We start from the raw sequence: 21,438 nt of genomic DNA on the forward strand, positions 1-21,438 counted from the left end.
CAGACGCTATGGACAGTATGGTTCACTGTAAAATGATAATGGTAAAAAGTTTGCGACAAAATCGTTTAGATAATATTGTTGCTTTGTAAATTCGTGTTGTACACTGTGAGACACAATTGTTGAGAGTAATGTCATCGTGAAGCAACATCATAGTCTACAATATGATTATGAGCAATATCACTGCAAGACAATATGTGTGTAATTATATTGTATTCGGACGATAAAACTATTGAACAATGGAGAAATATGTCTGGAAAGACCCAATTTAATACCCCATAATACCTGTGGGGCATGTGGTATTTATTGATATTATAAGAGTTACTCAGCGTCAGTGGAGTGCAAACATCCTTTGAGCCCAGTACTTCACCTATACAATCTGAGGGATCCGTTATGCTCAGAGAAGCGGCTAAAGTTGGAATTTTTTTTATCATTCAAACGTTTGATTGCCCGAATATAGTATAATTGAAATAAAATTACACATGATAACGTTGATATGCAAGAAGTTAGTCACAATTATAATGCTTACAATTATGGGGATATTATGAACAATCAAATTGTACAACACGATTTTACCATACAAAACCAACGATTTTCTCTACAATCTCTTTACCACAATAATTGCACCGGGCAGAATATAATATGACGAAATGCGAAGCAAATGAAAATTTTAAATATTATTTTTCAAACTTTCACTTTCAATAGGAAGCAATAGGAAAAATATGACATAATTAACAATGCCCCATAAATCATTTTTGTTTGGCGTAATATTAATTCAGCAAATTGTCGAGACACATAAGGACGACCGCAGGATTAAAAATTTCAGGAAAAATAAATCTTTTCTAAAAAACATTTTAATATTAAATTTTTGGAAATAATTTCAAAAATCCAAAGCTGTTCAGAAAAATTTTAAATATTATTTTTTCTTTTGAAAAGTCCATTGTAATATTAAATTTTTGTAGAAAAATTCATATACAAAAAAAAATTTTTTTTTATATTTTAAAAATTAAATAAAAATGTTTTAAAATTTTCTAATAATAAGCAAACATTTCTTAATTTGTGGTGAGGCTACATCTTTCCAACCACCCCTTGCGGTTGCAGCTGATGAAGGTGACTTACCATGCTTAAAGTCTTTTAATTTGTCCTGGTGGCTCCTTGTATATCGTGCTGGCCTGACTAATAAAACAGTTGTACTTCCAAGGAAGGAACTATTTAATTGAGGATCTACAAATGAGTTCTATGATTTGATTCTTATATTATTTGATGATTGTATAAGTACTTATTTTTTCATCGTGATTTACTTCCGTAGTTTCAATGCTTGTATTTTGTAAATTGTTTGAAGTTGTTGTTACTGTCTTGATTGAGCTAAAGTTGCTTCCAGGAGAGACTGAAACATTTTCTTTTGAAGTAACTATAAATTTCATTATTAGTACTAATACATTTTCAATATACAAATTCGATTAGATACACCCGGACTGTTTTAAACACTTATTTATTTAAAAACTATTAAGATAAATTATTGCAAAAAAATATACATATAATAATACCATGTGGACCGTCAACACAGCAGCAGAAAAGAATGATTTTTCTCAAATTCAAGTTTGGATTACATTTGTATTCTTCGACAAATTATCGTCAATTTATATGAACTTTTTTTGCACATAAACTCCCCAAAAATTGATCATCATACTAAAAAAAGAAGAGAAATTGATAGACTTAATTTGAAAGACCATATCGAGGACAATATACATCACTTAAATCAAGTAAAAATTTTTAAATTATACGTGAAACTAGAATATTTTTACTTATTCCACAACTGTGAATAGAAAGTATTTAATGGACTCAAATATCTTTTTGATATATTGGCTTGCTTGTATAAAAAAAGAATAATGACAACTTTCTTTTTTTCTTCACTTTTAATCAAAATTAATTTTATGTTGACGTACCCCATATATAAACTTACATCTGTACATTAATTTAATATGATCTCCTTCAGTAGCATTCGTTCCATGTATACGAGATCAAATATATTTTTAGGCATTTAATATTCTTCTTCCATTAAATTTCCATTGTAGAACAGTTTTTGACCTTTTGCGACTCTGCCGAACTTATAATTTTTTTTTGGTATGGATGTGACGTTTGTAGGAATTTATTTTTAGGTCCAAATTAATTCCCTTTGAGATAGCTGAATGAATATAATTGCGTCTGCAGGGGGGGTTGGGATGGAAGGGGCTTGAGCGCCTTCTCCCCAAAATCAAGGAATTTTTGTTGTTATCAATAAAAAATTATCGCCTTCTGGAAAAAATTGCAAAGCTGATAAAAAAAGGTTTTTTTTTTAAAGTGTTCTTTTGTTTAAAAATTTCCTCAAATTCTGGCCCTGATCAAAAAATTAGTTTCAAATTTTTGCCCCCACCCCCTAAAAAAAACTTTCAGAAAACCCATATTTGTCTAACATATCGCACTTAAATAACAATTGCTGCAACATTTAGAACACATTTTTTTCACGTTCAGTTTGTTTTCAATTGTATAGACTTTCCTAATATCTCTGTCATTTCCAGCAAATTTAGTCAGGATAAATTGCAGCCTTGCTGTAACCCAGATGACATCCATTGTACCTTCTACCTTTTTATTTCAATAATTGTTTATTTAGATGAGTGAAAATATGTAAAGAAATAAATTCTTACTACTTATGCTAAGTTAAGTTTTGTGAGAAGGTTTAAAATAGTCCAGATTTATCTAATCGACCCTGTATATAGATATATACTAACCATTTTGTTTTATCAAATAAGCTTTCAGAGTTTTGTTCTGATCCACGTGCTCAAATTCTAGGCTTGTATCATTGCCAATATTTGTATCATTATTTGTACTTCCTATGGTGGAATTACTAAATCTTCTATCTTAGACTCTAACATTAATATTTGAATAATTAATATATATATGAGCGTCATTCCATCATACATTTTCACTAGGAAACTAATTTATGTCAAATTTGGTATGTGGTGTAAGAGACCACAGCGGGAGAAAAAAATTTGAATCTGTAACTTAATAAAAACTCAAAGAATTAGTAGAAAAGGTATGATTTATAAAAATCATCACTTCATTTTTTTTTTTACATTTATCATTTATAATATTTTTATAAAAAAAGCTTTATTCAATTATTCCTTTCTTAAACTATATAAATGATAAATTTATAATATAAGATTGTTTTTAAGATAACGGATAGTTTTTAATTGATGCATTGATACTTGCTTATATGTAGGTGATTGCCTTGGTTTACAATATATCGCAAATCAAATATTGATCAAAATGCTAATTTCTTCATATTTAAGGTCTCAGAGTTTGATTGAGTTACAGATCATAACTTATTTTCCTGCTTGGTCAACTTTCTATAATATCACGACGAAAATTTTGACAAATCTGTTTCCTAGTAAAAAATGCTCATTGAATGACCCATACAGGGCGTTAAGAACAAATCGGTGCTTGCGTGCACCCGCAATTTATGACGAAGCGTATCTTTTTTTGCTGGAAGAAACGTTATTGTATCATCAAACTTTAAAGAAGTTTTGGACATCTTGGGGTCAGCTGCTCCAGATATAAAGAAGATTCAATTAACAAGAACTTGTTTTGAACAAGATAACCATTTCAAATCAGGAGTTCTCAAATGTGATTGACGTCCTGATCAGGACCGTAAAAAAATTGTAAGGCTCATCTGAAGACTAATAATTACAGATCTGTCATCACCTGCAAAAAAAAAAAGAGTATCTTGGAATGTCAGGACAAGTGAATTCATCCAAAAAGTTCAGAAAATGATTGACCGATCCAGAAGCTTCTGCTCCAATGCTGAGAAGTTGGGGACCAACAAAGTGACCGTAAGATACATACTGTGTTTTGGAGGACCTGAGCTATGACTTCATTGAAAATGAAATATGCCCCAAGATCTTAGACCAATGGGTCATTTTGTATGGGGCTATGTTGAATCTAAAACAAATCGAAAATCTCATGCCATCAAGGACTCAACTATTGCCTCCATTAAAGAGACAATGACCAATATGCCAAGGAGCTACCTCGTAAACATCTGCTCTTCCTTCCAAGCCCGGATCCAGGTTGTGATGGATGCTGTAGGTAATACATCAGATGAGCTCTTTTTACAACATTCTTATGTACAATTCAAGGGGGGTCTGCTGTGGGTGGGCTGGAGGAGTTGTAGCCCCTCACCCTAAATTAAGGAATTTTTCCTTTTTACTAGAATATGTAATATTTGAAATTTAATTTTTTATGAATACCTGTGGATATTTGATATTTTTTTCTACAAAATTAAATTTTTAGAGATTAGCTATGGATTTCCAAATAATTTAATATTTGATTTTTTTTCCAAAAAATGTAATTTTCTCTGAATAGCTGTGAATTTTTTAATTTTTTTCTCCAAATAATATAATATTTGAAATTTTTTTTCAAAAAATATAATTTTCTCTGAATACCTGAAAATTATTTTAATTTTTTTTTTGAGAATATTTTGAATTTTTTCTTCCAAAATAATTAAATATTTTAATTTTTTTGTGAATAGCTTTGGATTTTTAATTTTTTTTGCAAAAATTCAATATTGGAAATTTAATTTTTGAAATTTTTTTCCAAAAATTTAATTTTTTGTTAACAGTTGTGGGTTTTTGAAAAAAAAAAAAATATTTGAATTTGTTTTGAAGAATTTTGTATTCTAAATTTTTTTCCAAAAAATTCCAAAAACCAATCACCCCTCAAAATATAATACATATTAATATAATATAAATTATTCTTAATTCTAGTCAATTTTTAAGAATATTTTTTGAAAAATGCGCCGATTTGATCTTAACAACCTGTAAATTTATTTTATACCTTTTAAATGCTAAATCAGGTTGCAAATGTACTGTTTCATTTTGACCAAGTTCATCCATTAATAATATCTGGAGTGAAGTATTGTTCATATCTGATTTACAACATTAAACATATTAACAAAAAATTATAGGACTATTTAAAAGTTACTTGTTGTGTTTGCTGAAAGACTTGCGTTTGGAATAGTTATTCCCACTATGTGATGAATATCTGTTACAAGGTGTAATAAATTGTTAGGCTCATTAACTCAAAGTAGTATGTAAATTATTGTATAAGTACTTTTATTAGGAGATTCAATGTTCAAAGTGATATTGGAATCATGGCCATTAAAATGATCTAAAAGTAAAGTAGGACAGATGATTAACAGTGTGAAATATCAATATAACATACATACTATAGTAAGGCTTGAATATGGATCCAATAATTTGGGAATCATTTATTGGCATAGCTGTATCTAAATTTCAATGAAAATAGCTAATTTATTAGTATATATTTCTATGAAATTTGTCTTGTTGTTTTCTCTACACTTATAAGTCATACTTGACGTTTATAAAAAGGCACATCCCACCAATTATTTTGTTTGCATATAACAAGTAATACAGTCCCGTACTTAGCTATTGGAAGGTTATATCTAGTGTTGTGTTTGTCTTTATTTAAGAACCCGGTCCAGTCCGGTCCCAGTCCCTCTAGTCGGCCTTAAAGACGTGCCGTGATTAAGGGTATTTTTCCATATTTTAATTATTTCATTATAAATGGAAAAAGTTATATAGTTATGTTCGTTTTATATTGTATTACAATGGAAATATGAATATTTTTTTCAAGTTATGTGCCATTTGATTGTTTGTTTTTCACCTTAACTGGAATTTTGATCACGGCTTGTTCAAAAAAAGATGTGATATGTTAGGAAAATATACTAAGCAAAATTTCATTGGATTGCGATGTCATCTGTATGTAATACATATAGTTCATGGTTTGATAGGAGACAAAAGTTATTTATTTAGTCAATTAAAATTAAAATAAAGATTATATCATAATTTTGCAATAATTATTATGACAGACATTTCGTATTGTAACCTATAAAACATAAAAATAAAGTGTTTTTTTTCTTAAACTACCCTTTGGAGCAAAAAAAGAGAACATCATCATAACATTTTGAACTTTCCTTTCTGAAAATTTAAAAAAAGGATGCGGGCTACGTTACCGAAGACCGACGGTATTAAGGACCGGTTATAAGACTGGACTGACCCGAAGGGCCTGTTATTACATGACGGGAGTCTAAACTTTTTATACTTTTCTAAAATGGTATTTAAAAAAATATATATTTTTACTTTTTTATTAAAAATCAGCGGCTTTTTTTTTAACCCTTTGTTAGTGAACAGGGACATTCTGCAACCCAATTTTGATATAATTGCTTGCTGTTTGTTTGTTTATAGATGGTAAGACTGGAAACTCTTAGTAGTTAAAAAATTGTATTTTCTTGGGACTATTTACAAATTTTGACATTATTAATCAAGGTAATGTGAATTTGACTAATTTATTCGTTTTGTTGCCTTGTGTATTATCCTTTTTTGAACACAAATGTAATATCAGCTGTTATCCCATATATCACACTCAATCTTATCAAGGTTAATGAGTACATTTTCAGTAACAAAAGTTCGTTAAAAGTAATTAATATTTCATTGAAGCTATTTCAAAAAATAAAATTATAATACTTATATTATAATAATAACAAATGACTTCTTGTCGATGCCCAAATCTAATGTTGTTATGATTGATGAGCGTAATTTTGAGTCTATGTCAACTGTGTAGCAAAAAAATAAAATTTGCTTAATATTCAAATTAACGTTAAACTCAAGTTCATTGACGATAAAATAAATTTCAAGTTTATTTTTCAATAAAGTGAGCCCACTACAACTGCATTTGTTAAAACGAGTATATGCCGACATAATTTAGCCATGAGTCAATTTTTATTTAAAGTTTTATTTTTTATATGTTTGGCATTCAATTGTGACTATATAGTAAATAGTTTTTACTCTGCATTTGAATGCAAGTATATGTAATTTTTTGCTCATTGTTATAACACTAACAAGTAGGTATCAATAAATTGAGTTGTATAAAATGTTAGGTAAAGGCATGCAAGATTTTTTTTTTCTTTGGGTAATCTGAAAACGTTTTATTTTATTTAACAAAGATGTAATATTATTATTCATGCAGTTAAATAAAATATTAACTTACAGTATGCTCTAAAAAAAAAAAAGGACTTGGTAACCCAGACAATTTGAAGAATGTTTAGAAGTAGAGGAGCTTAGCTCTACTGAGGTTATGAGAGCAGCTATGAAATGAAGGAAATTAACACCAATCTCACTCCTTTTCTCTTAAGGACATCGGCAGGAGTTACTCTTTTTTTTATTATCAATTCTACTCCGAGTCGAACAAGTACTTACACTAACTGTCCAAGAAATCATCAGTGTAACTATCAATCTAGTTGTTACATTATACTTCGATTCTCTCTGTTCCAGAATTAAAGAGTAATTATTTCAGCATTGAAAAAATGATTGTACGTTTGTCATTTGTCAATTTTTTTTTTTTTTTTGAAGCATAACCATTGCTCATATTTTATACAATTCTACATAGTTATTCTTTAATTTTGGAGGAGAGAACGTCTAAATATTGTAACCACGAGGGGTCCTCGTAGATGATGGAGAGTTTGTTTGAGAGTTATAAGTGTAAGTCCTTGTTAGACTTGGAGTATAATTGAGGATCGAAAACGGAGTAATTTTTGTCTATGCCCTTCCTAAATAAATAGTGAGACTTTTGCTTGACGAAGAAAAACAAGCCATATGAAACACAGCGCTATGCAGTGGATTTCTTGGCTCGGGGGTCAATGAAGATCCCAGCTAGCTGCGAGTTTGAATGTGAACTGCATGACACAGGTACTTTCAGTTAATTTAATAAAACGTATTGACAGCTATACTGCTATCCTCATAAAAATTCTTCAAATTGTCAAATTTACCATATTAATTTTTGCTTTCCTTTTTTGTACATACCGAAAATGCTTTAAATTTACAACCCTTGTGCAAAACCGCCATCCTAAAGAGATTGTCAAGACAAAAGATAGTTGAATTTTTAATAACCTATTTTATTATGACTGTCTCCTTCTCACAACAGCTTTGCTTTCTTTCTTTTTAACATACCACAGGAATTTATATTTTATACAATTTATATCCATAAAGTAGCTTTCAGTTGCTTGGTTTTGAAATATTTATTGGGAGTCAATGTGAGATCTCATTGTGTAGAAGACTATTAGTATTTTACGAATAATTACCATTGACACTTGTAATAAGTGTGCTTTGATTTCCTAGCTGAATAAAGCTCTCATAATTTGATTCATTATTTTGTGTTTCATTTTTCAACAGAGTTTGGTCTACAAAAAAAAAGTACAGTAATTTTTTTATGAAATAAATTTTTATGATTGACTATAATTACTTCCCAGGGTTGAGTTGAGAGGAGATCCTTGGAGAACCAATTCTAAAAATATGAATACATATTAGTAATTGGATAATTTTTCAAATACAATAATGCTCTTTTCCACCTCCTTAATCGTTACTTTTGGGATTATTTCTAGGGATATAGTTTGAAGGTATTATCTATACTCTGATCTATTAAATCTTTTTTTCAAAACATAACAGATTTTCTGACAAGGTAAGTTAATTTCTAAAAATAAAGATATTACTTCAAGAAGGAAATTTTAGAAACACAACTGTTACAGATCGATCTTGATCAAACGTGATAAGAAGGTCATTATAATCAAACTAAGGTGTCATTAAACCTTGAGAGGTGAAGGTCAGTGTAACACAAAATGTTACTTAAAAATGAACAATCGGTTATAACTTTGAGGCACAGAGCTGAAATTAGTGCCATTATTTTGGTTTAATAAGGATGTTTTATATTGCATAAAATACAGTGAAAGTTTTCTCTCTCTACCGAGTGTCCATTTTAGTTTAAAATATTTCTTGATTGGGAGAAAAAAGATCATGTTATCAATGTTTGTGATTTCAAAATATAATTTATCAAGGCATTTATACTTCTACCAACAAAACACATTTTAAAGCATAGAATCTCTTTATATTGAAAGAGATAATTGTTAAAGCTTGAAGATTATAATATGCAAATTTTTAAGAAATAAATCGTCTATAAGTACACGTGTACACGAATCATAGTTGTGGTAACCTGCATCTACAGTGCAGATAAAAACTCGAATCAAACATTAAAAATAAGTATTTTTCGTTCAAAACGAGCTGTTTTCAATAAAATTTTGAATTGGATAATTAAAAATGTGTCTATGTTAAAATTTTCAATAGGGCATGAGCTAATTAAAAAAATATATCATCCAAAAGATGGTGTGACCGTCTGTAGAATAAGCATGATTAGAATAATTTTCATGATAATATTATCATTCAGGTAGTTGTCATATTTCTCCGCTCTATTGCTTTGTTTACAAACTAGTTTAAGTAAAGTAATGCATCTGTTCAACAGATTATTTTTATAGGGATAGCTTACAAGAAAATTGTAAACTAAAACTATAATAATACTCTCATGACTTTAAAAGGACATGAAATTACACGCTAAAATTTTGCAAGTCTGCATATCTTGTAAATAAAAACTTTTTTTTTTTTATTTGGTCAAAATCAGATTCTCAAAATATATTTTTTTGTCGCTTTTTTTAAATTGAATGAATATTCATATCCGATTAAGTCGTAGTTACATACCTATTACTAAATAAATGATAATTCAACAGCTTGAAATAATAATGCCATTTTGACTAACTAGCAAATGATGTTGGAACTTTCTGTTTTTCAAAATTAAGTTACAATATGAACTAACGTGCTGATCATATAATACACTAACCAGAGATGAAACTCAGCTAAAAAAATAGAAAAACAAAGCTAGGCACATTAAATAAATCATATTAAGGGGTTGGGCAGTAAAACGTAGATTCTTGAGCTTTCTGACTGTGTCAGAATGCGGTGCGGGATCTTCATGTGTAAAAGGACAATTCCAAATCGGCCTTAAGGCCCTATTGATGGTCCTAGCAGACACGGATAAGTAGTTGGCGAGGGAATTCATCGATTTGTTTGGGTCCTCCTTGATCTTCTTCTCAGTGATGGAAAATAACTTCAGGCCCCTCTTTCAATTGTGGCCTCCACTTCTTTCTTTCCTAGAGATGTCTTTTCTCGAATTTTTCATCTTGGCCACTGTGAGAACCAAGCTCCTTGAGTCTTTCACAATCTCCATAATCATCACTGTTTCACATCTTCAGTATCAAGGCTTTTTGCTTACTCATGATGACGAGATGAGGAAATACTTAGTATAGTTTGTTTATTCACAAACGATGGCTGTACCAGAACGACAAAAAATAATCAGAAAACCTTCTATACAAATGAACAATAATTAATAGTGCACGCTTTGCTACCTAACTCTATACATTTGATCAAAATTTGGATATCAAGAAATGAGATCAATCAAATGGCTGATAAATATTTATAACACATAAAAAAATACTAATGGTGTAAAAAAACTGTGAAGACATCATTAATAGAAAATATTTTATTAGATAATATTGAACGTATCTTTCATATACATTATATGTATCGTACAATTTTTATAATTTTCTTTGATCAAATGTACAATCTTTCTGATTAATGTTTTTCTGCTTATTAACTTGCTTATAAATAATAATAATTAATAATTATAAACAAGCTAATATGTATAACATTTCTGATAGTACAGAATGTCACTCCACCCCCCACCCCCCTCCCAGTATTGTGACAGTCCTTAATTATTCTGTTCAGTCCAGTCTTAAGACCGTCTTAGGACTGTCAGTCCTTAAAATGTTTATAGAAATGTTGATGGTTCATTTATTGCCAAATAAGATATATCAGATATGTATGAAGAGTATTGCACATATCTTGCAAAAAAAAATTTGTTTTTTTCATTATAATACAATATAATACGATTATATGCTAATTTATTTAGTTATCAAATTTTTTCTATTATTTAACTAAATAATAAATAAAAAAAGGAAACATACCCTTAATGACGTCACAAGTGGTCAATTTTAGCTACTTTATGTGAGGACCAGTTGACTGAATTGTATTGGATGGGACCGGTGTTTCTTTGTGTTTAGAGAATGATTTTAATAAGTCTATTCTTTTTTAATTACCTTTATCATTCATTTTTCTCTCTATTTGATGTTCAATTGAAACTTAGAGAAATATTTACCCTCCGTTTTTTCATAATCCGGATGATCTGTTTTATATCAAAGAAATACAAAGATCCGCTACATATGGTACATAAAAAAATTAAAAAACCTCCTATTTAAAAAGGAATGGTTTTGTCAATCTAAATAACCATGAGTGGACAGTTTATCCATAAGTGAGGTCGACGAAGGTGGTCTGAAAAGTTTATTACCTCAACTGAAAGATGCTATCACTCCTAAATAAAAGCATTTTTTTTTCTTGGAGTAATTGCCACAAAAACAAAAAGGGTTTCAACAGAAAAACTCTATATCCGAATTTGTAGACGCACGAGGGCCCTTTTCCGAGTATCTTAAGGTTTACCCCTTTTCGAAGTAAAGTCAAGTTTGAGGAGAATTATCTCCCACTGAAGTTTGAGTATCCTGAAGCTTGCATGGAAAAGCCTATCCCTGTAGAGGAAACGTTAACAGGCAGAGTGTAGTTTTCCTGAGAGCTACTCAAAGATATTATCTCATTTTTTTGTATAAATACGTGGTAAAGAGGCAGTGAAGAGGAGATTATAGATAACTGGGGGGAATGAAATGCTAAGTGACGGGGATAATCCTCCAAGATGGTATGTTCCCATTAAATATATATATACACATAAATGCACAAACAAATAATATATTTTTAGAACATTTGAGAGCCAGTGATCATTTGAAGCATTTATTGATATGAAAACCAATTAGAAAGATATATCTAAAAATACATTCATAAATGATAAGAGCAGTGATAAAAAGAACAATATTTACGTTGTTTATCACATTAATTGGGGATATGTGCAAACAGATTACTTTATTTGATAATTAACTATTGAATGTGTATGTAAAGCATGTTAAAGAGTATATATTATGCCCTTACTCTAAGGAATAGAAGAATAATTATCTTCACACTAAAACTAATTAGTTCTATAAGGATTTGCTAGAAGTTAAAGAGAATTGGGATGTAATTACAAGTGGAGAAGGGGAAGGCCCAAATGATCAAATATTCACATCAACAGGGGCATTATTTTATATATTATTTTTTTTTTGAAAATTTCGAAAGAAAGTTTGTGGTTTTTTACAATTTTATAAATTCAAGATTTGATTCAAAACCTTTTTTAAAGAAAATAAAACGAGGAGTTGGTCTTCCGAACTTTATAATCCACAAGGGGACTACTTCACTTGTTCTCAATTACAAAGGAACCAGCCATTTTTGGCCACCAACTCCTTTTTTCCTACCTCTTGAGTTAATAAAAAATAAATAAATAAGAACGGCCTACTAGGTCGGGGTGAAACCTCAGCGGAAAAACTGGTAATCAAACGGTTGAACTAACAAGTTCTCCGTAGGTTGAAATCGATAAAAAAACCCTATTGAAAAACCAATTTACTTCATTAAAGCAAAAATGGATCCGCTACAGAATCGCTACTTCAACAATTTATACGAATAAGTCGAATAACGCAGATGAGAGTATGAATTGCACATTCCGTAGCAAGAAAATATTTTCTACGAATGTAATAGGGTAAGTCCTTTGGTAAGTATGTGTAAAGTAAAATTAAAAGAAAAACCACAAGTCTCAACGTCAAAAACTGATTGTGTAGTAGCCACAGATCCGAATCTTCCCAGGGTTTTTAAGGTGGAAACCATCATCAGTAAAGTGCAGGTGATAATATATTCTTGGAGTTGTAACAAGAACCCCATACCAACCAATTTGGAAGGTTTAATCGAGAAAGAACTCGACGTTTTAGCAAATTTATCCTACAGTGGTTCTTAATTCGGACTTATAGGTGCTTGTATGAAGAAAAAAAAAAATGGAAAAAGCTGTGATTTTTATTTTAGTTTTTCATATTATTGGTTTTTCTTTAAGCCATATTAAATATGTGTAGCATTGAGTTTTAGTCAGTTAGATTGTTTGTTTTTGTAAGTCAGAATTATAAATAAAGGGATGTCTATTGAGCTTAAACAAAAAAAAAACCGGGTTTTTTTTTACATTTTTGAGTTAAACTTTTTTGAAAAGATAAAATAATCTTTTTAAATAAAAAGACTACCAATCTCATTTTTTAAAGGTAAAAATATAAAAAATCCCTTGAAAGTGTGGCGGCAATGACTATTGTTTAAATTTATTCAAAGATTACCGTTTCAAAAAAAAATTAAAAATATGCTTTTATTTACGAGTGCTATCATCTTTCAGTTAAGGTGAAAAACTTTTTAGACCACCTTCGTCGACCTCCCTTATCGATAAACTGTCCACTCATAATTATTTAGATTGACAAAACCATTCCTTTTTAAATAGGAGGTTTTGTAAATTTTTTTATGTACTAGGAAACTATAAACAAGAAGGAATACAATAGAGAAGAATCGGAATAAGATAAAATATTATTCTGCATCCTATACATTAGTCGTCATAACATTCGCTTAATATCTTATTTTGAAGAATTTATTCGCCCTTAAAATGTATTAAATTTTAATTTTTGTGAGAATAGCGGATCTTTGTATTTCTTTGATATAAAGCAGATCATCCGGATTATGAAAAAATGGAGAGTAAAAATTCCTCTAAGTTCCAATTGAACATCAAAAGGATTCCATTAATTTTCCAACAAAAAACATCCATTTCATACTTCTTAAAGTAATACACAAAACATATTTTGATTAAAAATTCCGAAGGAACATCAATTTTAACTAAAAATAAACAAACACGTGAAATGGTTTAACGCAAAATGTCTTGTAGCAAAATATTTTACGTCTAAATTATCTAGTGCCATAATAATGTAAACGTGGGGTTTGGTACCCCGGTACTATATTTGTACGGAGTATGTAATTTTACAAAATAGTAATCTGATATTAGAACCAGTACTCTGTCAAATCATTAAAAAATTTGTCTGCCCATGACAAATAGTTTAGTTTTCCTTTAGTTTTCCGACATCAAACTTCCCACTCCAAACAAAATATTGTTCTTTAAAAAAAACAGGAATTCGAATTTTTTTATTTTAGAAAAAGTAAATGAACTTCTAAGTTTGTACCCTTTTTATATAGCCAAATGACTATCAGAGAAGTTGATGAGGATATTGACAAATCGGTTGGGTCATGCCATGGAATTTTTTCAAATTTTGTGGGCATGAGACGAGTATGAAAGAAGTTTGTTCCGAAATGGCTAAATTTTGACAGAAAGAATCGTCGCATGAGCATTGCTAATGAGCTGTTGACAGGGGTCAATGATGATCCTAATTTGCTCAAAAGGGTCGTAACTGTGTATAAAGCTATGATATTGAAACCAAAGCCCAATCGTCCAAATTTAAGAGCCCATGAAGGAATAACACAAAATCGCCAAACACGAAAAATACTTGTAACCCTTATGCCTCTCACAAACAAACTAAATATATAATATAGAATTAAACATATACAATGTCTTTTTCAAATGTACTAACATAGAAAATAAAAAGAATAGCAAACCAAATATACATTGCCCGCAAAATTTCAAAAATAACCTTACTTTTTGAACACACCACGTATCAAATATATTTATATATTGAGGGGAAATATCCTTGAGGCCAAAAAGCTTTAAGGCAAAATGTCCTAGGTAAAATTACCAGGGACACATTATCATATGTGGACTTTATAGACATATGGGAAGGCTCTAGATCACGATTAGACTTATAGGACCTATTAGACCCTCATATTTCTTTATTATATATCAAAAAGTCACACAAAAATTTTTTAAGGTAATTATTATTTACCTCTTTTCGCAACTCTATGAATTTGAGAATGACTCCATTTTATCGATTTGGAATTTTGGGTGTTTCCAAGGGAAGGGAAGTAGTTTGATGAAAAAACTATAAGCAACACAGTCCCAAGACGTTTACGTAAAAGCATAGCTTTTTTGTTTGTTAAGTTTTTAAAAAAGGCATCATTATAGTTGTAGATACATGTTTTAAATATTTTGTTAAACGTATTCCTTAAAATTAAACAATATGATACATGAGATCTTTATTTATTTATTTAGTTAAATAGTGAATCATAGTATAATCATATTGTATTGCCTTTACAATTAAAATTTTGATATTAGTAAGAAAAACAAAACGGCATATACTAAACTGTATCACATCTCTTATTCCTTAGAAAAGAAACAAAAAAAGCCCGAAATCAGTTAATAGTTTGTAAGGTCGTATCAGATCTAAAAAAATTTAATCGTTTTGTTATCTCACAACTCCTAATCTGTTTATCTGCTTAATTTGGTGTCCTTTATGGGTGCCCAGACTCTTAATCTAGGAGGTTGAAACTTTTCTTATAAGGGGGCTTATTCTATATCCAAAACATAAATTTTGTTTTTTAGACCTCAAGGAGACTAGATAAAAAAATAACTGGCGTATCATAAAACAATTACATAAATAAAGACGTTTTCTAAATTCATTCAAAATCGAAAAAAGTTATAGGGAAATAAGAAATCGCTGAAAATAAGACTTTCATTTCTTTATGCGCAAAAAATGAATTTCCCAATGGAGTAATGGATTCATAGATTGAATAAAGTTTGTAGAAATGTGTCTGGAAATTCGTTTGTATTTAAAATTGACACATACAAATCGATATTTAACTGAAAAGTCAATCATTTTCTGATTAATATTTCAAGTTGTTTCCTTTTCTTCACTTTTTTTCCTCAAACGTCAATTATCATTTTGTAAGAAGAAATGCAACAAAACGATGATAAAATTTTAGACTCTTTAGATTATAGTCTATATTTTCTATTTCGGAAAATTTAATACATAATTTTTGCAATATTTGCAAAAATGAACAAGTTTCCGAGGGTAATTTTTTCGACGACATTTATCTCTACAGGTTTTTTTTGCAAGTACGAAAAAAATCTTGGTAGGCTTGTTTTCCTTCTTATGCTATAAATAATATTAACTACTTTTTTTGCAAAATTAGTGCAAAACAGCTTTTTGAAATTTTCTTTGCAAATTTCGTTTTGATAAAAATAAAAGAACGATTCTCATCTAGACCATTTTTACGTGCATATATTTTGGTATATTATTTGAACTACATAACAAGACTTTTTTTATTATTCAAATCTCATTTCACATAATATTCAGGGGCTGTATTATGATGCTCGCCCGCACTAAAAGGGTATAAACTTTACGAAGAAATAGCAATTTACCATTTTCAATGTGATTTCTGCTCCCTTTCTTGGCCCGAGTAATTCCAGATAACCCTTTGCTTGTTTCTATACGTGATAATGAGCTAAACAAAACCATGATAAGAGTAAGATTGTATTTCTTAATGTACTTTAGATCTCGTTAAAGCTCAATTTGATTATGCATGAACTAAACTATCCTAATGTAATTTGTAAATACTGGAAATAATCAGCTTTGAGTTACTGATAAAAATAAAAAGCTGTTGAAATTCAAATATTTATCTTAGTTCAAAATTGACGCTATTTCTAGAAGAATGTTTCTTTTTATTTCGACTTTTAAAGTAAGTAAATGCTATTTTTTTATTATTAACTAATCCAAACCTTCAGCCAAGTTATTATGTAATTGATGAGCAGAATTGCCATAAAATGAGGCATTACAATGACAATTTTTTACGTGATTTTGATAAGAGTAAAAAACTAATAATTACCAATAAGATGGCATTTCAATATTCATAAACAATAGTTTACTTGTGAAGAAACAAAAATATTTTTGCTCTCTTGATTTTCTAATCCATTTTTATTGGCTGATAATTTAGAACAGCAATTTCATTCTTTTTGATTTGTCAGGACAGGATGTAAGGAAGAAACTAATATTTATACAGACTTGTATAAGCCTTCTTATGAGAGGAGCTCATTGGGAATCAGGACCCTTATGTATTAAAGTTTCCAGTTCTCTTACAATTGCAAATTGCCTTGTATGGCCTCCTTCCTGGTTATCAAGCCAATTTTTTACGTACCCAGTTTTGCGTCTGAGACTATCTTATTCATCCTCACTGCTTGTAATTCGCTGATGTGACGGGGTAAACTGTGTTCATGACCACCTTGAGCTGCTCAGAAATCTCTCTGGGAGATATTTCCGCCCGAAAAAGTGCCGAGATCTATATCCAAAAGTCTCTTTCTATGCTTATTTTTACGGAAAGATGTAGGAAAATAACAAAGAGGAACACTCATTTTGTTCAAACGAATTCAAGCCAAGAAATTAATGTATCTTTGAGTATAGAATCCAAAACTGATTTCAGCTTTTCTCTCACTCATTTGAATTCTGAGATATCTTGTATTATAATAATTCAGTACTATTATCGTTCAGAGTCCTTTTTTACCCCTAAAACAACCCCCAAATTAAAATTAGGATTAATAAAACTTCATAACATTGTATAATGAATAAGTTATAAGGGTCTAAAGAAAAGTGTCCTTTTTCATCATTTTTCAGCCTAAAAATGGAAATACACTGAACTCAGAACAAGATACAGAATCAATTAAAACACTTTTTTATCCGTTTTACAAATCTTCCTTGTAATTTGGGGAATGTTTTAATCGTAACTCTCAACAATAGTAGTCAAAATTAAAATAATCCCAGATATTTCAGAATTAAGATAACTGAGACAAGAACTGAGATAAGTTTTGGATTCTGTGTTGATAGATAAATTCATTTTTCAGCTTGTTCCCCTTTCTAACCCATTTAAATTATTTTGTATTGATATCGGTGAAATCGACATTATTGAGCCAATTCCAATATCCAATTCCATTAGTTCAAGAAATAACGATCCTATTGATTCCGATACATCGGTACACATCTACTAAATATATGAATATATTTTCGACAATACATTATCAAGATGAATAAAGAATTGCATTAATCAGATTTTATGTTTCAGGAGGATACTGATTCAATATTAGAGATAATATGTATATTTAAAGAATTTATCAGTGTTTATAATATACCAGCTTCTACCTGAAGGTTAAAAATACATTTTTAATTTCGACCTCAAAGTCAATTTAAAAAAACTTTTCCAGGGAATATACGTAGATATGCAAATATTTAGTTGCTAGAAATCAATTGTATATATTTAAAAATGAATAACATTAAAATATTCAAAAAATAAAAATTAAATCTTTTTATATTACAAGAAATTTTTATAATTGTCTTTATGTATAAATATAATTAAATACAACACTAGACATGGTTTATGGATAAACAAGACTTAAATAAAATTATATAAGTGATTATAATATAATAATAACTAATTCATATATGTAGACAAAGTATTCAGATTGTCCAAAGAGAATATTAAATAGATAAATTGAAACATTCAAATAAATGACAAAGAATTTAAAAAAAAAAAATATTTGTTGACTCTTTCGACATTTAAAAAATAGAAGGACGTTACTTTTTGAAATGTAACGACTAATTGCATCGTTTTTGTGATAATTCAATGGGAAAGAAGTCTTCATGGAGATTAATTAATTAATTAGTATAATATTTACTTAGAAAAATATTATATCTGTTTGTATGTATGTATAATTTATATGTCGTTAATTAAGGAAAACGATCAAAAGAAATAATATAATTGTTGTTTTAATGGAGTTTGGTAAGTTTTAAATTAATCCTCCAACGGTCATTGTAAATTATTTTTTAACAAAAACCAATAAGAACTTGAAAAAGTTTGACATACAATCACTTCCAATCCGTTGCAATTTTGTTTACCTATAAGGACACCCTCTTGTGGTAATGCAAATTTTTTTCCTTCGGAACGGGTTTCAGGGACTCAATTTCATCTAACACAAAGCTATATCGTCGATTGTTGATCGGGGATGGCTGGGAAAAAGTATCTTCCACCATTGTTCCACCTTGACTAATAGTCCTCCATAGCCGTGAAAATATATTCAGATCGGATCCTGTGGATATTCTATCATCATCCCAAGGACTTAGGGAAAGTTCAAAGGATCGTCTCCGCTCCTCATAGGAGGCCTCAATCTTATGGTTTGCAAGGAGTTCTTGAACAATTCGAGCATCACAACTTGGGCATTTGAGTATTCGTGAATCTACGAGAAGTGGTGATGCAGAGGGAAGTCGAAGCATGGAGCACATCGTACTTCTGCGTAAATCATGAACAGATTCGGCTTTTGAAGGAGAGAGGGGACCCCATACTCCGGAGGAATGATCACAGGAAGGTTTCTTTTTGGACATGGGACGAAGGTGCTCTTCAATTGCAGAGACACTCAATTGACGACGAATGGCAGGGATTGTAGGAGCCCAAATTTCATTGCCTGATTGTACGCCACCTGGCCGTTGGTGTGAGGAATATACTAGGCGATGAAGGGGATAGCATCCATTACAAGAGCAGACTGAGCGGACTTCTTCATCGATGTCCATTTCTTGAGCTTGCCAATGGATAACATCGTTCTGTTGAAGAATGACATCTCCATCCAGTCTAACTGTATGCGCTGCAGCCTGAAAGAAAAAAGAAGGAAACACTTGTATTAATTAATATTCTCATCATTGAATAAAATTGATTCCAAACAATAAACGACAATATAAATTTTGAATGTTAAACTAATAAACTTTATTTCAATAAAATAATAATGTACAGGGTCTTGCAGATAAATTGGTACTGAATTTAACTGCTTCTAAATCAATAAAGGTAGTCAAGCAGAAAAAAAGTGTAATGATTCCATTTATTTCTTTATTTTATTAACAATAATGTTATTCAGTTACTTATTGTATGATCACATTCAAAATGGACGCAATCAAAATATAATAACATAACTTCTCGAATGGTACATTAAAATGATATATACACTCTCTGTTTATTGGTATGGATGCAGTTAAAGTCAGTCACAATTTATCTGCAAGACCCTGTATAATATATATCCGTTTATTAGTATTTTAATATACACTGAATGAATTTTTATAAGCACTTTATGGTGTATAATTGTTACTTGTTCTCTCTTCAAGAATTATGGTAACAGATTTGGAAAATAAAAACATTGTTCAGATTGTCAACTAGAAAAAATATAGGGCATGTTCTATGTCATATTTTATACAACTCTTTACATTCCTACAATCAGTCATCACTACTGATGGTTAGATAAATGTTCTAGGATTTATGAAGAACTTTTGCATTTTATTTATAATCATACATTTTTTGTTGGAGAGCAAATTAATACTGGAACAACGGGTTTATAGCACCTCCATATAGTACCGTCCATAGTGCTTCAACACTCTTGTACCACCTGTAAATTTAACAACCCTATATGTGCAGTTTCTGCATTGAACAAAAAATTGAGTTAGACACATGCTTGTAAATGCTTTAAATCATTCGTGAATTGATTCATTCGTCAAAAATAAGATTTACAGCATATATTTTTACGAGCAATTCAAAAACAACCATATTCAGTGTGTGTGTCGGTTTTTTTATTATTATTAATAATAAGAGATGATGAATATGTTGTATGAATGGAAAAAAATAGATGAAAAATTAACAATTCCATATATTTTGTCAAATTGTTCAAAAAATTACAAGTCTATGACAAGTGTAATTTTATCCAAAACACTCATTACATCAGATAATAGATCATTCATACCGCATGATTTAGAAATACTGAAGAGCAGTTACAATTATTTTTGCATGTTCAATCTCGTAATTAATTATAAATAGTGTAAGTAAAATAACCTGTTTTATTGAGTGATTCATAGACATTCAATGTCATATTCAATTAACGACTACAAACTATATTTATCATGTAATCATCTGGGATATCTAGTCTCACGCAATCAGAGTAAGAATCAAACAATTTCAATGCTACCAATGACGTAATTCACATAAACATTTTTATTATACTTTAAAAATAGATCAAAATCAGAATTTTACACTTAATAATCCTTTAAAATTAAAAAGGTGGATTTGTTCTTTAAGAAAAACAAAACATGGTTTTACCATTTTATGATGTTATATTTTTATTTTGTTTTTGTCGAACGGTCTATAATTAGACATTTTTAGTACGATTTTTCAACAAAAATACCAAATTTAATGTAGACATTCGCTGATGTCAAAATATTTTCCAATCCAATATAATTAGAAAATTATTTTTCGATTGCATCTGATATTTCACAAATGATTAGATGTATTAGATTGTTTTGCTTTTCTTGCCAACAGATTCATTTCCTTTAGATACAATAATCTAATAAAATCAAAACAAAATATTTGATAGTTTCATTTTAGAAACAATACGATCATAATTAATTTTATGAAATTATGCCCTTAGTTGTAATAATTTAAGAACATCTTGTTTTATCCCATGTTGGTTAATGGTTTACTGGATCTAAAAACTTGT

At 29.7% G+C, this 21,438-nt stretch overlaps 2 protein-coding genes across 4 annotated transcripts in view; both read right to left on the reverse strand.

Moving 5' to 3' along the window:
• The window catches only part of LOC121130387 (uncharacterized), a 35,042-nt gene extending 19,964 nt beyond the window's left edge, over positions 1-15,078 (reverse strand). The window contains exons 1-11 of one of the 3 annotated variants that reach the window (XM_040726142.2): positions 11,087-12,292; positions 10,955-11,009; positions 8,350-8,391; positions 8,189-8,287; positions 5,258-5,317; positions 5,143-5,199; positions 5,014-5,073; positions 4,867-4,957; positions 2,766-2,890; positions 1,277-1,408; positions 1,117-1,221 (exon numbers count right to left, since the gene is read on the reverse strand). In XM_040726142.2, coding sequence (XP_040582076.1) covers positions 1,117-1,221; positions 1,277-1,408; positions 2,766-2,890; positions 4,867-4,957; positions 5,014-5,073; positions 5,143-5,199; positions 5,258-5,309 — 622 coding nt within the window. In that variant the 5' untranslated portion in view covers positions 5,310-5,317; positions 8,189-8,287; positions 8,350-8,391; positions 10,955-11,009; positions 11,087-12,292. Of the gene's footprint in view, positions 1-1,116; positions 1,222-1,276; positions 1,409-2,765; positions 2,891-4,866; positions 4,958-5,013; positions 5,074-5,142; positions 5,200-5,257; positions 5,318-8,188; positions 8,288-8,349; positions 8,392-10,954; positions 11,010-11,086; positions 12,293-14,872 lie in introns of those variants that run through there. The other 2 variants (XM_071893717.1, XM_040726140.2) reach the window with 2 other exon arrangements.
• A 3,063-nt stretch (positions 15,079-18,141) lies between these two features.
• LOC121130410 (two pore potassium channel protein sup-9-like) overlaps positions 18,142-21,438 on the reverse strand; it is a 79,926-nt gene continuing 76,629 nt past the window's right edge. The window contains 1 exon segment of the mRNA XM_040726167.2: positions 18,142-19,555. Within this exon segment, the coding sequence (XP_040582101.1) occupies positions 18,809-19,555 (747 nt within the window). The 3' untranslated portion in view covers positions 18,142-18,808.

The sequence above is a fragment of the Lepeophtheirus salmonis genome, chromosome Z, assembly GCF_016086655.4.
Source record: "Lepeophtheirus salmonis chromosome Z, UVic_Lsal_1.4, whole genome shotgun sequence".
Taxonomy (NCBI): Eukaryota; Metazoa; Arthropoda; class Copepoda; order Siphonostomatoida; family Caligidae; genus Lepeophtheirus; species Lepeophtheirus salmonis.